We start from the raw sequence: 14,905 nt of genomic DNA on the forward strand, positions 1-14,905 counted from the left end.
GCCAAGACAGAACTGCTTGTGGTTCCATCAAACCCATCGTTTCATCACAATTTCACCATCCAGTTAGGCACAACAACCATAACTCCTTCAAAAACATCCAGAAACCTTGGAGTTATGGTTGATGATCAGCTGACTTTCTTAGACCACATTGCTAAAACTGCCCGGTCCTGCAGATTTGCTTTATTCAACATCAAGAAGATCAGGCCCTTTCTTTCGGAACATGGTTCACAACTCCTTGTTCAACCTCTTGTTCTGTCCAGGCTGGACTGTAGTGCGCTCTTGGCAGCCAGTTCTATCAAACCTTTACATTCAATCCAGAATGTGGCAGCAATATTAATTTTTAAATGAGCCAAAAAGAATGCACATCACACCTCTGTTTATCAATTTGAACTGGCTACCAATAGCTGCTTGCATAAAATTCAAGGCATTAATGTTTGCCTACAAAACCAACACTGGCTCTGCACCCCTTTACCTAAATTCATTACTTCAGAATTATGTGCCCTCTAGGAGCTTACATTCTGCAAGTGAACGTCGCTTTATTGTGGCATCTCAAAGAGGCACAAAATCACTTTCATGGATTTTTAAATTAAATGTTCCCTCCTGGTGGAATGACCTGCCCAACTCGAGCTGAGCAGCTGAGTCCTTAGCCATCTTCAAGAATCAGCTAAAAACACATCTCTTTCATCTATATTTGACCCTCTAACTCTAGCACTCTCTGTTCTAATTCTATTCTTTAAAAAAAAATACTACTAGCTTTTTTTAATCTTTTTGTATTCTATCTATTTTTCTTTTTATTTATTATACAATTAACATAAGCAAAAAAGGCCTAATGCTAGCTTGCTATTCTTTTTCTATTCTGTCCTGTTTTCTTTTATTCATATAACTTAAAAAAAAAACCTTGCTACGTGCACTGCGTTAAGCTAAATGAGACTTGCTATAGCACTTGCATATCATTGCTCTTTTGTTGATTTTGATTGCTTCCGTTGTTCCTTTATTTGTAAGTCGCTTTGGATAATGCATCTACTAAATGACTAAATGTAAATGCAAATTAAAATTAGTTTGATCTGAATTATTCAAGTGTGACAAATATGAAAAAAAACCAGGAAGCAGGCAAAAACTTTTTCACACCACTGTATATAGCGCTTTATACAATACTGATTGTGTCAAAGCAGCTTTACAGTGTCAAACAGGAAAATAGTTTGTCAATAATGCAAGAAGACAATAACGGAGTCATTTTTCAGTTAAAGTCAATTCATTGATGATTCAGTGATGTCATCATCCAGTTCAGCTCTCTTCCAATAGTGTCTGTGCAATCAATCCCCAACTAAGCAAGCCAGAAGGAACCAAAACTCCATCGGTGACAGAAATGGAGAAAAAACCTTGGGAGAAACCAGGCTCAATCATGGGCCCAGTTCTCCTCTGGTCAGATGAAAACTTGAACTTTTTTTTCTTATGTCTTATGTCTTAAGGATTTAAGATTCTGTTTTCTTACATTTTTCTTTGTAAGTTTCATCAGTCATGTAAGAGATCAATATAAAAATGCTGATTCACCCTTTTCTCACTACTGAGCCTCATTAACTGTATTTTTGCCATGCATTTATAGAACTTGTAAATAAGGTTACAAAATAAGATCCATCTGTAAAAATGTTCACACACACAAACAACTGGCATGTTATTCTGCAATCTGAAGAACTGCATTTTGAGCTTGTATTTTCATTATTTCTGTACAGTTTGTGCACTTTTCAAAACATTTTGCAATAAATGTTCTTTTTGTAATTGTTGCACTGCATAATGTATATATTATTTAGATTATATTTTTTTTATTTTGTACTTTGACTTATTTTGACTTGCTATGTTTTTTTTCACTTAAGAATTAGTCTTGAATAGATAACTACCTTCTTCAATTTATAAAATACTATAGAATCAAATGTAATTTATTTCTACCATAATTTGAACTCAGTTACGTGTAGTTAAATACTCGTTAACCTTCCAAATTATCTGAGAGTGTGGTGTTAATGTTTGGTTATACACAGACCATGTATTTGGAAAAAAAAATCACAAGGATAAGAACCATCAAATATTATATATAGTTTAGCAAACATAGTTTGTTAGTCTTTACAGTCTACGCCTTGGATAAGTAAAACATTTAATTCTGATTCCCTCTTTGGTCCACATCTGTTTTAGATAAAACCTTTAGCACACTTTGTTTGCTTGTCTGTAATTTAAAATGTTAATTCGCTTAACATTTAGCATTATATGCACCTTTTATGACAAAGATGTTGCATTGACTGCATAGAGATTTGGCTATAATGTAGGTCTACTTTTGCTTAGAATGGTGAAACTAGAATTCTTCTGAACTACTTATCAACTTAAAATTATTATAATATTAGAAAATGCCCACAAAATCATAATATTTGAGAAATGTATGTTTTATTGCACTGCCAAATCAGTTTATGGCATATTTACACATCATAGAGCAACTGCATACTGTAGACAGATCTCAACTCAAAAATAGTGTGTAATAGACAAGACATAAATCAGTATCTTATAACTAAATTAAATATAAAGTTCATATTAGACTGATGTAAAACTAACACAGCCCGTCTTCATAAAACGCACATCCATTGGCATGGGCCTCACTGTTTCGCTCTTTGTGAGTGTAGCGGCTCCTCCTCGATAATTTGTTCTGTTTCAACCTCCTGCTCAGGGGTTTGCTGAGCATCCGACGAGGTTTGCAGTTCTCTGGGTCCAGATTCCAGACGGAACACTGTAGGGATCTGGCCTAATATGGGACAGGTCTCTTGTAGACCAGAAATCCACTGAGACAGAGTAGCCTGGTCTCCCTGACCGGCCATACACATGGCGTAAACCAGCCCCTCTTCCACTGCAAGATCAAATTAACAGACATCATTGTATGTTTGGTGATATGCAAACCATTTTATTCAAACCATGTTGACCAAGCAATATGAGTCTCACCATCATCCACATCGAAACTGAAATCATCACCCATGTCTCTTTCCAGGTCGAGCTCCATTTGCTGAGGGTAGAAGAGACTCTGCTCTGGACCAATCATCTCAGGGTCAAATTCTTCCTCAACCTGCAGGATGTTAATACATAATCTAGAATAAAAATTCTTTAAGAATGAAGTCTTGATTTATTTATTAGGTATTGTTGTAGTCTTTGAAGTATTACTCTACTAAATTTGGAATAATTATCCTCAAGACTGTGTTTATTTGATCAAAAATATAGTAAACAGTAACATTGTGAATAACTGTTATTTATTGTATTGTGATTTATTCCTATGATGGCAACGCTGAATTTTCAGCAGATATTACTCTAGTTTTCAATGTCACATGATCCTTCAGAAATCATTCGAATAAGTTGACTGTCATGAAATGCCATCATTAGCCCAATTACTGTACCTTTTCCTCAGGCGGTATAGGGTCTGCCCTGAGTAGGTAATAATGAACACAGGTCTTTCTGAGCCACAGTGGAAACGGGCCTTCGACAAACACAGGCCTGCAGGGATTATGTTTGGCCAGAAGGGAGCGCTGGTCTGGACTTTGAATACCTGATAACATAAAATATGTTTTGTTTTGCTTAATTCATTTCACAAACATTATCCAAAATCCCTTTTTATGCCAAGAAGCTTTTAAAAATGAACAAAATACAATGATCAAATTATAGTAAAATATTTCAGGTTAAATACTGCACAAGTTAGTACTTCTAAAGAATGCCAAAGCATTTTGTGTTTACAAATTGAGTTGGGAGTTATTATTATTTTCTATGGTACAGATGAGATAAAGATGACATACAGTATCTCACAGAAGTGAGTACAGCCCTCACATTTTTGTAAATATTTTATTATACCTTTTCATGTGACAGCACTGAAGAAATGACACTTTGCTACAATGTAAAGTGAGTGTACAGCTTGTATAACAGTGTAAATTTGCTGTCCCCTCAAAATAACTCAACACACAGCCATTAATGTCTAAACCGCTGGCCACAAAAGTGAGTACACCCCTAAGTGAAAATGTCCAAATTGGGCCCAATTAGCCATTTTCTCTCCTCGGTGTCATGTGACTCGTTAGTGTTACAAGGTCTCAGGTGTGAATGGGGAGCAAACATGTGAGGGGTGTACTCACTTCTGTGAGATACTGTACATTTAATCCAGAATATTCCTGAAATTTCAAATTAAATGATCAGTAATGGTAAAAGCTACATACCTACAATATGGGGACACATAACTTCTTCACCAGTCTCTGGGATGTCTGTTGACGGATACTGTAATGTGTGAAATAAAGCACATTTATCAAACTGAAAGGCCTTTATTTCCAGATACAGTAAATACACAATACCACACTACCATTTACAAGTCTGACATTAGTAAGATATACAGGCATGGCCAAAAATAGTAAATATGATCAAAGAAGGCTGTGAAAATTAATCTGCATTGTTAATCCTTTTGATCTTTTATTTTAAAAAACTCACAAAAATCTAACCTTTCATTGGATAGTAAGAATTTAAAATGGGGGGAAATATCATTATGAAATAAATGTTTTTCTCTAATACATGTTGGCCACAATTAACAGCACCCTTTTATTCAATACTTTTTGAAACCTCCATTTGCCAGTTTAACAGCTCTAAATGTTCTCCTATAATGCCTGATGAGGTTAGAGAACACCTGACAAGAGATCAGAGACCATTCCTTCATCCAGAATCTCTCCAAATCCTTCAGATTCACAGCTCCATGACGGTGCTTCTTCTCTTCAGTTCACCTCACTCATTTTCTACAGGGTTCAGGTCAGAGGACTGGAATGGCCAGCAGAAGCTTGGTTTTGTGCTCAGTGACCCATTTTTGTGTTGTTTTTGAGGTTTGTGTTTGGATTATTGTATGGTTGGAAGATCCAAACATGGCCCATTATAAGATTTCTAACAGAGTCAGTCACTTATTGATTTTTTTATCTGTTGGTATTTGATAGAATCTATGATGCCATGTGTCTAAACAAGATGTCCAGGACATCCAGCAGAAATATTGGCCCACAACATCAAAAATACAGCAGTATATTTCATTGTACACATGGGGTACTTTTTATCCCTGTGTTCACCAAACCCATCTTGAGTGTTTGCTGCTAAAAATATCATTTTTTAGTTTCATCTGACCATAGAAGCCAGTCCCATTTGAAGCTCCAGTCGTGTCTGATAACTGAATATGCTGGAGTTTGGTTTTGGGTGAGTGAGGAGAATTTTTCTTGAAACCCTCCCAAACAACATGTGGGGATATAGGGGCTGTTTGACAATTTTTTTAAAGGTTTTCTGACCCCGAGACTCAACTATTTTCTGCAATTCTCCAGCTGTGGTGCTTGAAGAGTCTTTAGCCACTCAAACTCTCCTCCTCACCGTGCATTAGGACGATATAGACACACGTCCTCTTCCAGGCAGTTTCGTAACAATTTATATTGATTGGAAATTCTTAATTATTGCCCTGATGGTGGAAATGGGGATTTTCACTGCTCTAGCTCTTTTCTTAAAGCCACTTCACTAATTTGTGAAGCTCAATTATCTTTTGCTGCACATCAGAAATATATTCTTTAATTTTTCTCATTGTGATGGATTATTAAGGGAATTTGGGCTTTGTTTTCCCTCCTATTTATATGTCTGTGAAACAGGAAGCCATGGCTGGATAATTTCATGTTCATAATCACCCTGGAGTGCTCAAAATTGTGAATATGAATGGGAATATACTTCAGAGATATTGTACTCAAGAATTTGTAGGGGTGCCAATAATTGTGTCCAACGTGTATTAGAGAAAAACATTTATTTCATAATGATATTTCCCCCCATTTTAAATTCTTATTCTCCAATGAAAGGTTAGATTTTTGTGAATTTTTTAAATAAAAGATCAAAAGGATTAACAATGCCGATTAATTTTCACAGCCTTCTTTGATCATATTTGCCAAGGGTGCCAATATTTTTTGCCATGACTGTGTATATATATATATATATATATATATATATATAAAATTTTAAAATGTACATATTTCACATTTAAAATTATTTTTGTTTTTTATTTTATTATATAATAATTTAAAATCATTTATTCAGCAAGGACAATTTTTAATGCTTCTTAAATATAAAAAACTTCTATCAGCTTTGCATTACAGGGAAAAATACATTTTTAAATTTATTAAAATAGAAAACAGTTCTTGTATATTGTAATAATATTTCAAATTTGGAGTGTTTTACAGTATTTTAATTAAATAAATGCAGTCTTGGGCATAAAAGACTTTTTTCAAAAAGCTTTAAAAAAAAAAATCTTACTAACCCCAAACTTTTGTGTAGTAGTGATTCTGCTTGTGTGATGCTGCTTTAAATTATAGATTCAATAGTCACCTGATAGATTGTTATTTTAGCATCCAGGTCATCTGCAATCCGGGTAAGACTGAATCGAGCGAGCTCTACTGGGTCACTGGGGAGCACATGTGGGACAGGGAAGGGGTTTGCGTGCTTGAATTTGGGAAACCAGTACATGATACGCTGGTACTTCCTCATAGGATGACTCTTTTCCCCAAATATCTGAGCCAGTAATACCTTGGTCTCTACATTCGGTATGATACCTGGAAAAATTAAGAACACAAAGAATTGGCAAATCATTAAAGCAATGCATCAGTTTTTCTTTCTCTCCTACGAGAACACAAACACACACCATAGTTCTCCATCTGCTCCAGCAGCTGTACTCCACACTCTTGCTGCCGTGGGTAGTGGTTGAACATCCTCTGAATGAAGTTCCGTGGCACGAACACCTCTTTTGGAAACACATCCAGGAGTTTGTTGTAAACAGTAATGTCTCGTTCTACTCCAAATTCTGGCATTTTCTTCAGGGCAGCATAAATAAACTCGACATGGCCTCGTCGCCGAATGTCCTTCTTGCTGAAAACATCCACGACCCTGTTAAAATCAGCCTTGGTCTTTGAGTCTCTGGCAGCTCGCTCAAATAATTCATCATGTATGACTAAACGTTTGTCTTTATTAAGTGTCTCATCTTCATCTGTCTTTTCGAGCTGTGTCTGGCTTGGACGACTCGTGGAGCACACTGCACTGCAGTGGAATGGCCTCAGAAGCTTAAAAAAATTGGACAGAAAATCACTGGGCATTAATACAGGTACCCAATCTATAAAGCAGCATTATTCAGAGGTAAGCAGGTACCTGGCCATAGTTGTGCTGTGATCCAGGGGTTAGCAGATGTGCACCAGCAGGTAGGATCAATCGCTGCACAGGCGTCCCCAAACAACGTGCAACGCACCCAATACACTGGATCCGCAACAGATGACGAGGGGCATTCATCATTATAACATCACAAACCCCAGCAGATGAATTACAAATGTGCTGAAATCAGCCTAGAAAGGAAGTAAGGGAAAAAACTATATCAGAGAGTAGCAATATCATTTTTATCTAATAATTTATGCAATTGTTTGTACACAATATATGCAGTGAATATCTATCTATCTGTAATTAAATGATGCAATAATCACATTATTATATCTATCTATATATCCATGTTAAAGTAGTGATATAATGCTTAATAATCACATTGTTACATCTATCTATATATCTAATTAGCAATTAAATTAAATAATGCAATAATCACATTACTGTTAGATCTATCTATATATCCATGTTAGAGTAATTATATGTGTGTGTGTTAGTAATGAGTAATTATTAGTGATATAACACTTAATAATCACATTATTATCAGATCTATCTATATATATATCCATGTTATAGTGATATAATGCTTAATCACATTGTTGTTACAACTATCTATCGCACTTAATTATTAAAATTTAATGCAATATGAAACCAGAGTAATTATATAATGTAATGATTATCACTATATTGTGACATTCACTACTGCCTTTTTCTACAAATTTAATTATTTTATAAAATAAAATAATCATATGCTTAAGAGAAATGTGAAATAATACTTTGTCCAGATTCACGATCACTCAATCCACTCAGGACTCATTCTCCTGTCAAGTCTCCTTCAAACACGCACCGGCTGGTTTCCTGGTGCATCGTCTTTCAACTCCCCCCCAGAAACGCTAGGAGGAACGTTAGTTCTATTTCACGTTGGTTCCGGGCCGGGCGTATTATTCACAACATCAGCGCTAGATGGCAGAGAGGTATTGGATGAAAACTACAGCTGTAGCTGTCAAAGTTCTGTTTTTACTTTATATTGAACCTGGGTTTGGGAGGGGGAATATATACAGGAGCGACAGTTTCGCTTCGTTCAGTTAGAAGGGTAACGTTTAATGCGCTCAATCAAGTTTACGTGAACGCGGTTCTTGGAGTAAATCCAGCCCGTGGGTTCTTGCACTTGCCTCATGCGATAGACTCTCTGCTCATTTCCTGGATTCGTGATTTTACAGTTGCATCAACTTCTGCAATCCTCAGTAGCACCTCCACGAGCAGCTCTCGGCAGTGCTGTTGACAGCATGGAGATATGCATTGCGTTTCTGCCATTGGGATATACTAGTATAAAACAATATCTGAGAGATCTGTAAGGAGTGTTTGTCTCAGACATGGATGGATCTACCAATAGTCTCGGTGAGCTGACAAATACGATTGGTCTTTTCACTTACTATGTTTATGTCTATGAAATATATAAACTAATGAAGTTTATTCTTGTAGGACCAACTAACTTGATGTAGCAACGACATGTCTGAGTATGAATTTGTGATTGTGTCAGTGAAACCAGTCTATGTGTAGTTTAGTTTACTGTCAACAGTTGTACGACTTATTAAACTAAGTATTTTGAAGTTACTTACTGACACTATCAGACTTCCCTAGCAAAACAAATATTATAGTAACCTAACCAAGTGACTTGCAACAAATAGTTACTACTGCTGTATTAAAACTGGTAAGTTGATATTATTTGATGATGAAACAGCATATTAAGCAAGCCTAAACTGGTCTTTCAGCCTGGTCAGACAAACTGGTTGCTAGCTGGGAAGTCAAGAAATATGCTGAAATATGCACAAAACTCCTGTAAAACCAGACAGCTGGCCTGCCCAGGCTGAGAGACCAATACAGTGTCTTAGGCTTAAGAGAGAGCACTGGCATTAAAAAGAAGAAAAGATGAACTTTTCACCCATTTTAATTGACCTATGCTTTTAAAGTAACAGTCAAAACTGCTATTTTGTGGGAAATGTTTGTTAACCTGCAAAGCAGTTGTAATTTAACACTTAAAATATTTTTATTAGATTTTTTGTAAGACCTCATGAGATATTCAGCCATTTGTGCACTACTAGATATTAAATGAATAAATAATCTATTGTTATATACATTTTGTTGTTTAAGTTTTAATGCCATGCAGACTTTAATGATGTACCCACAGCAACAAGAGCTGCAGATCATTGCGTCAAAAAAATCCAAGCAATCCAAGTCTTACTTCCTCTGTTGGCCTTCATAGTGAACTCATACTGTCTCTTTCCCTACTTTGAATGTTTCTGACTCCCTACAGCCAGCCATTTTATCAGTTATTTGTTAACACCGACTAGTATCTTAATAAGTAAATAAAAATATTTATGGGTAATTAATACCCTGTTATATACCCTGATATTTGCTAGTAGTATTTCATCCTCACTAGTTACAGCTGTGCTTTTTCTTTTCATATGTACTGACTAGTCAGGGTAGCAACTTTATAGTTTAATTAAACACTTTACTCGTAAGATTAAAACTGCTACAATTGGAATCCATATTCAATCGCTACCAAAAAAACTGGACTAAATACAGTTTTATATTAATAACTATTAGTTATTAATATAACTATTAGTTATTAATATAATACTAATAACTATTAGTCTGGTTGAAAACAGTACAAATAACAATTGGATTACTAGTATTTTAAGCATAAGTATTAGTCGCATAATAATTAGTGCTGTCAAATGATTAATTGCATCCAAAATAAAAGTTTTTGTCTACATAATATATGTCTGTGTATATTATGTACTGTATATATAAATACACACACATACAATATATATTTAGATTTTTTTTTACATGTATATACATTTATATTATTATATTATATAAATAATATTTATTATATAAACATCATTTTTTTTCTTAAAGCTGCAGTCCGTACGTTTTGCCTCTTAGTCGCCATTTCTGTTTGAAAACCTGGAATTATCTTCATTGCGTGGGCTGTACTCTGGCAGGGCTCCAGCGCGGATGAATCTAATGTTTTGAGGTGAATGTGTAGCTGTCAGTCACCGCACAGGTGTGGATCTTTACTGTACTTCGCAATCACAGATTCTAGTCTATGTCTTGGAATATATGACCCAAATAAAAAATTTCACAGTATATTGTCATTTGAACAAGTAAGTAACAAGTCGGCCACGTTTGTCCTGACCAACTGAGGAAAAAAGCATTACAATAAATCGCGCTTCCAATGGTAATTCAATCTAAAGATCAGTTAGCTCATATCACATCAAACCGTGCAAAGTATTATTATTGTTATACTTTATTCTCAAATTATTAATGTTAACAACATCAGCATTGCGTGACTATGGATATACAGGTGCATCTCAAAAAATTTGAATCGTGAAAATGTTCATTTTTTTCTTGTAACTTATTTCAAAAAGTGAAACTTTCATATATTTTAGATTCATTACATGTAAAGTTTTAATTTTGATGATTAGAGCTTACAGCTCATGAAAGTCAAAAATCCAGTCTCTTAAAATATTAGAATATTTCCTGAGATCAATCAAAAAAAAGGATTCGCAAAACAGAAAAGTTCAAGTTTTGTAAAAGTATGTTTAAAAGTATGTTCATTTATGCGCTCAGTACTTGGTCGGGGCTCCTTTAGCACAAACTCCAGCATCAGTGAGGAATGGCATGGAAGCGATCAGCCTGTGGCTCTGCTGAGGCACTATTGAGCCTTCAGCTCGTCTGGATTGTTGGATCGACTGTTTCTTATCTTTGTCTTGAAAATATCCCATAGATTCCATATGGGGTTCAGGTCAGGCATGTTGGTTGGCCAATCAAGCACAGTAATGGTCAGCAAAGCACTTGGAAGTGGTTTTGACACTGTGGGCAGTTGCTAAAGTCCTGCTGGAAAATGAAATCAGCATCTCCATAAAGCTTGTCAGCAGATGGAAGCATAAATTGCTCCAAAATCTCCTGGTAGACGGCTGCATTGACTTTGGACTTGATAAAACACAATGGACCAACACCAGCAGACGTCACGGCACCCCAAATCATCACTGACTGTGGAAACTTCACACTGGACTTCATGCATCTTGGATTCTGTGCCTCTCCACTCTTCCTCCAGACTTCAGACCTTGATTTCCAAATTAAATTCAATTTCTGTACAATCTAATCTCTAGTTGTCATACCATTCAAATTTCATATTAAGAAATTCTTTTAACCCAAAAAGCAAAATATGCTCCCTTCCAACTGGTTTTCTTTAAAATACAAATCTTTTGCAATCTGTAAAACTGGAATATAATTTAATTTCATTCACATGTGTTTCATAAACACATAATCATTTCTGGATTAGAATCTGCCATCAAAATGATACATTTCATTATTCTGGCTGCTGTGAGAAAAGGCTACAAATGATCCGGCACCTGCAGGATCCTCACGTGCTATAGCCTACTAGCCGGGACAACTTCTTCGTTTACAGTCGTGAAGTAATGGCGCTGTGCCATACTCGAATTTCCAGCGAAAACCTACTTGGTGTCTAGACAGCTTTGTTGGTTATAATGGGAATGTTGTAGTTTGTGACATTGCTTGCAGTGTAGGTTTTCAGTGTTGAATGGGTGTCTGTAGTGGTGACACCGCGTTTGGTAACGTGCTGTGCCAGTGGAGAGCAGTAAATGTCATGCATGAAGCCCTCTGGCATCATGCTTTTACCACAGATGCTTAATCTCTCCCAGCTTGTCTTTCTGTGATGGGCTCTCTGTCTGTCTCAAGTGCCTCAAAGTCTGCATCATGTCAGAAGAGATGATTGCCAGAGATATCAGATAATTGGTGCAACTGCAATGATTGGCAAGTTGACATGTTGCCAAAGTGTTTGGTTTTCCTCATGTCGAAAAATGTGCTTTAAAAGTGCGTTACTGTGGAAGCGGTTTGTAAATGCATAGATTTTAGGTTTTAAATTTTAGATGAGATGCAAGTATCTTGAGACGATTATTAAAGAATTAATTTAGATTTACACAGCAATCAGCTTTAAATATAACTGTCGTGCTTCCTGAAACTTTGATATATAAATGTAAATAGTTTTGCATAAGCTTCCAATTCAATTTAATTTCTTTGACATTTCTTAGATAGCATTTTGAAACTCCTACATACACTAAAAAATGCTGTAGAAACCATTTTTATTCAGAAATTGCTAGTAAATTTTACAATGAAATTGTAAGTAACGCATTGAATTAAAGGTGAAACTTTGAAGGAAAAAACTGTAATGGTGTTTTCTTATAAAACGCACAACAATATTTAAAATTTCGAAAAATATTTTTTTACAATGTAGTAGAGGTGTGCGATATGATGATTTTTGATCGTGGACGATAAAAATGTCTCCACGATCTGCTTTTGAAGAAATATCGTAGTATCGTGCTACAGCGCACATTATATCAAATACAGTTCTGGTCTCCGTCTCTATATACTGTAGCTACAACACGACATACAGCAGTAGAGTTACTCTGACAGGACACTGCACTTATTCGCGATCGCAAAAGTACATTATTTGCACACAAGCCTTGCCTGGTTAAATGTTTCATTCACACTAAACAGCCTGTCTAACAGCGCCTGATTACTCAACTAAGTTATATTTTGCGCTAAATCTACTACTGTCAAAACACACAAGGTTTATATACAGACTGAGTTGGTTATCTCTAAAATAAAAGTAAATAGTTAAGAGAGAAACGGATGCGTGCCTGTATGTTAGATGCATGCAGGTCTTAAAGGGACAGGACACTAAACATGCTGTCGTCTGTCATTAAAGGGATAGTTCACCCTAAAATTTAATTTCTGTCATTATTTACTCACTCACATGTTGTCCCAAACCTCTATTAGTTTCTTGTGCTTAACCCAAAATAAGATATTTTGAAGAATGAGGGTAACCAAACAGTTGCTGATCTACATTGACTTTGATAATAGGAAAGAAAAATCCTATGGAAGTCACTGTGGACCAGCAACTGTTTGGTTTTCCACCTTCTTCAAAATAGCATTTATGTTCAGCAGAAGAAAGAAACTCATTCAGGTTTAAAACAACTTTTGAGTAAATGATGGTATAAAAATAAAACATTATGACAGAATTGACAGACAGATGACAGAATATTTATTTTTTGGGGAACTAGTCATTTAACGTTAACAAAACAACAAAACGCAAAGAGAAAAATCACTCACTATTCTTGACTGAAAAACTTTAATACAGTTGCTTTAGGAATCAATCTATGTAGTGTTTCATTTCATTGAATGCTCTGCTAAATACACCTATTGTACCTGAAAAATAAAGCACTGTTTGTTTTATTTGTATATGTATTTGTAATGTGTATCTTTGTTCTTATTTTTTAATAAGAAAAATTAAATAATGACACAGATTTTTATCTTCGTGCACTTTGGCCTAAATATCTGCCATGTCTTTTTTTTGTTACCTTGAAAGGCTTTGTCTTTCTAGTTTGGCTGTAATGCTCAGACAACTTGTAAAACCAAAATAGTAAAACCAACATGGCAAAGAACCGTGAATCGTGATATTTCCAAAAAAAAAAAATCGTGATATGATATTTTTTCCATATCGCCCACTCCTACAATGTAGGTTGTGGCCAGAGTTTGACTTAAGTTTGGAAGTTGTCAAATGCATGAGTGATTCTTTTTCGCTATGAATTTCTCACTACTCTTTCTTGTTTTTATGAATGTTTAGTGCTTAAGTTTCTGCCATGTTTTGAGAGGCATAACTAACTATGTTTCTTTCAAGCTCACTTGACTTCATAACAGGAACAGATCAGAATCAGAAGAAATTTCTTATAGAAAATTTGGATCGACTCTGTCTAATTTGTTTCTGTTTATTGTGTAGAGTCAAATAAACATAACTGATGAATTTGTTTGGAGAAACATAAGAAGCCTCCCAGCTAGTTAATATTTCTTTCCTCTACAAATAAACTTTGGAGGTTGTATAAAGTTTTCTCTTGCTTTTTGTATCATTGTGGGAGGTGAGAATTTGTGTGTGTGAGTAAGAATGAAGATGCAGGGGCGGACAGTGCCGTACAGCAAGTTCCGCCGTAGCCATGAGTGGTGCGACGCAACGCTGACAGGAAAGAGAGCAGTGAGAGGTGGGCGAACAGAAGTGGAGAAGTACCACACAGGGCTTATGATACTTTCATTTATTATATCATAGCTCAAAGTCAAAACAAACATTCTAATATTAGATTTTGATTAATATTAGAATTTGTGCAAGGCCAGATTTATCCCAAGGTTAGTTGAAACTGTTTTGCATAGTCAGTGATTGGCAGTGGATACCAAATGCTTCACAGACTTGGTTCAGATAACTGTTTTGCACAGAGCATATGGTTTTGTAAACCACGGTTGAGATGCAGTCGCTCATCGGTGATTCGTTTATTTTAGTGTTTTATTTATTTGAACATCTCTATTTTATTTGGGCTTGCAGATTCGGCATGCACTTTTGCTTGGGGATCATAATTACTCCAATCTGTTTGTTCTGCATTGTTTTTTTAAAGTGTGAATTATAAATTTTTATGTTTTAGACCGCAAAACAGTTCAGTATCCCACAATGCAATGCACTGCACTTGAACTGGCCTGCCTTTGTGCCACAATAAACCAGAATCTTTCTTGGCTTATTGTTGGGTATGACTGCCAACTATATGCAAAATTACACATTAAT

General features: G+C 35.6%; 2 protein-coding genes across 6 annotated transcripts in view; one reads left to right on the forward strand and one right to left on the reverse strand.

Moving 5' to 3' along the window:
- Window positions 1-2,410: 2,410 nt before the first annotated feature.
- On the reverse strand, window positions 2,411-8,080 carry ecsit (ECSIT signaling integrator). The gene is made up of 8 exons (XM_079421989.1): window positions 7,986-8,080; window positions 7,207-7,397; window positions 6,707-7,121; window positions 6,394-6,617; window positions 4,227-4,284; window positions 3,423-3,571; window positions 2,977-3,097; window positions 2,411-2,884 (listed from the first exon to the last, which is right to left on the reverse strand). Exons 2-8 carry the CDS (start codon window positions 7,345-7,347, stop codon window positions 2,637-2,639), a joined length of 1,356 nt encoding a protein of 451 aa, XP_079278115.1. The 5' UTR covers window positions 7,348-7,397; window positions 7,986-8,080; the 3' UTR covers window positions 2,411-2,636.
- Window positions 8,081-8,129: 49 nt separating this feature from the next.
- LOC306875745 (echinoderm microtubule-associated protein-like 3) overlaps window positions 8,130-14,905 on the forward strand; it is a 33,299-nt gene continuing 26,523 nt past the window's right edge. For 2 of the 5 annotated variants that reach the window (XM_079426459.1, XM_079426462.1), the window contains exon 1: window positions 14,219-14,336. In XM_079426459.1, the coding sequence (XP_079282585.1) occupies window positions 14,243-14,336 (94 nt within the window). In that variant the 5' untranslated portion in view covers window positions 14,219-14,242. Of the gene's footprint in view, window positions 8,608-14,218; window positions 14,337-14,905 lie in introns of those variants that run through there. The other 3 variants (XM_079426460.1, XM_079426463.1, XM_079426461.1) reach the window with 3 other exon arrangements.

Source organism: Barbus barbus (assembly GCF_936440315.1).
Source record: "Barbus barbus genome assembly, chromosome: 1".
Classification (NCBI taxonomy): Eukaryota; Metazoa; Chordata; class Actinopteri; order Cypriniformes; family Cyprinidae; genus Barbus; species Barbus barbus.

Bases quoted from the DNA above. Each gene is read 5' to 3' on its own strand.
- ecsit (XM_079421989.1), bottom strand. From the start codon at position 7,347: ATGATGAATGCCCCTCGTCATCTGTTGCGGATCCAGTGTATTGGGTGC. The intron at 3,098-3,422 runs GTACAGTAATTG...AACATCCTGCAG, and splicing joins CTATACCGCCTGAGGAAAAG to GTTGAGGAAGAATTTGACCC. The intron at 2,885-2,976 runs GTGAGACTCATA...TTGATCTTGCAG, and splicing joins CAGTTTCGATGTGGATGATG to TGGAAGAGGGGCTGGTTTAC.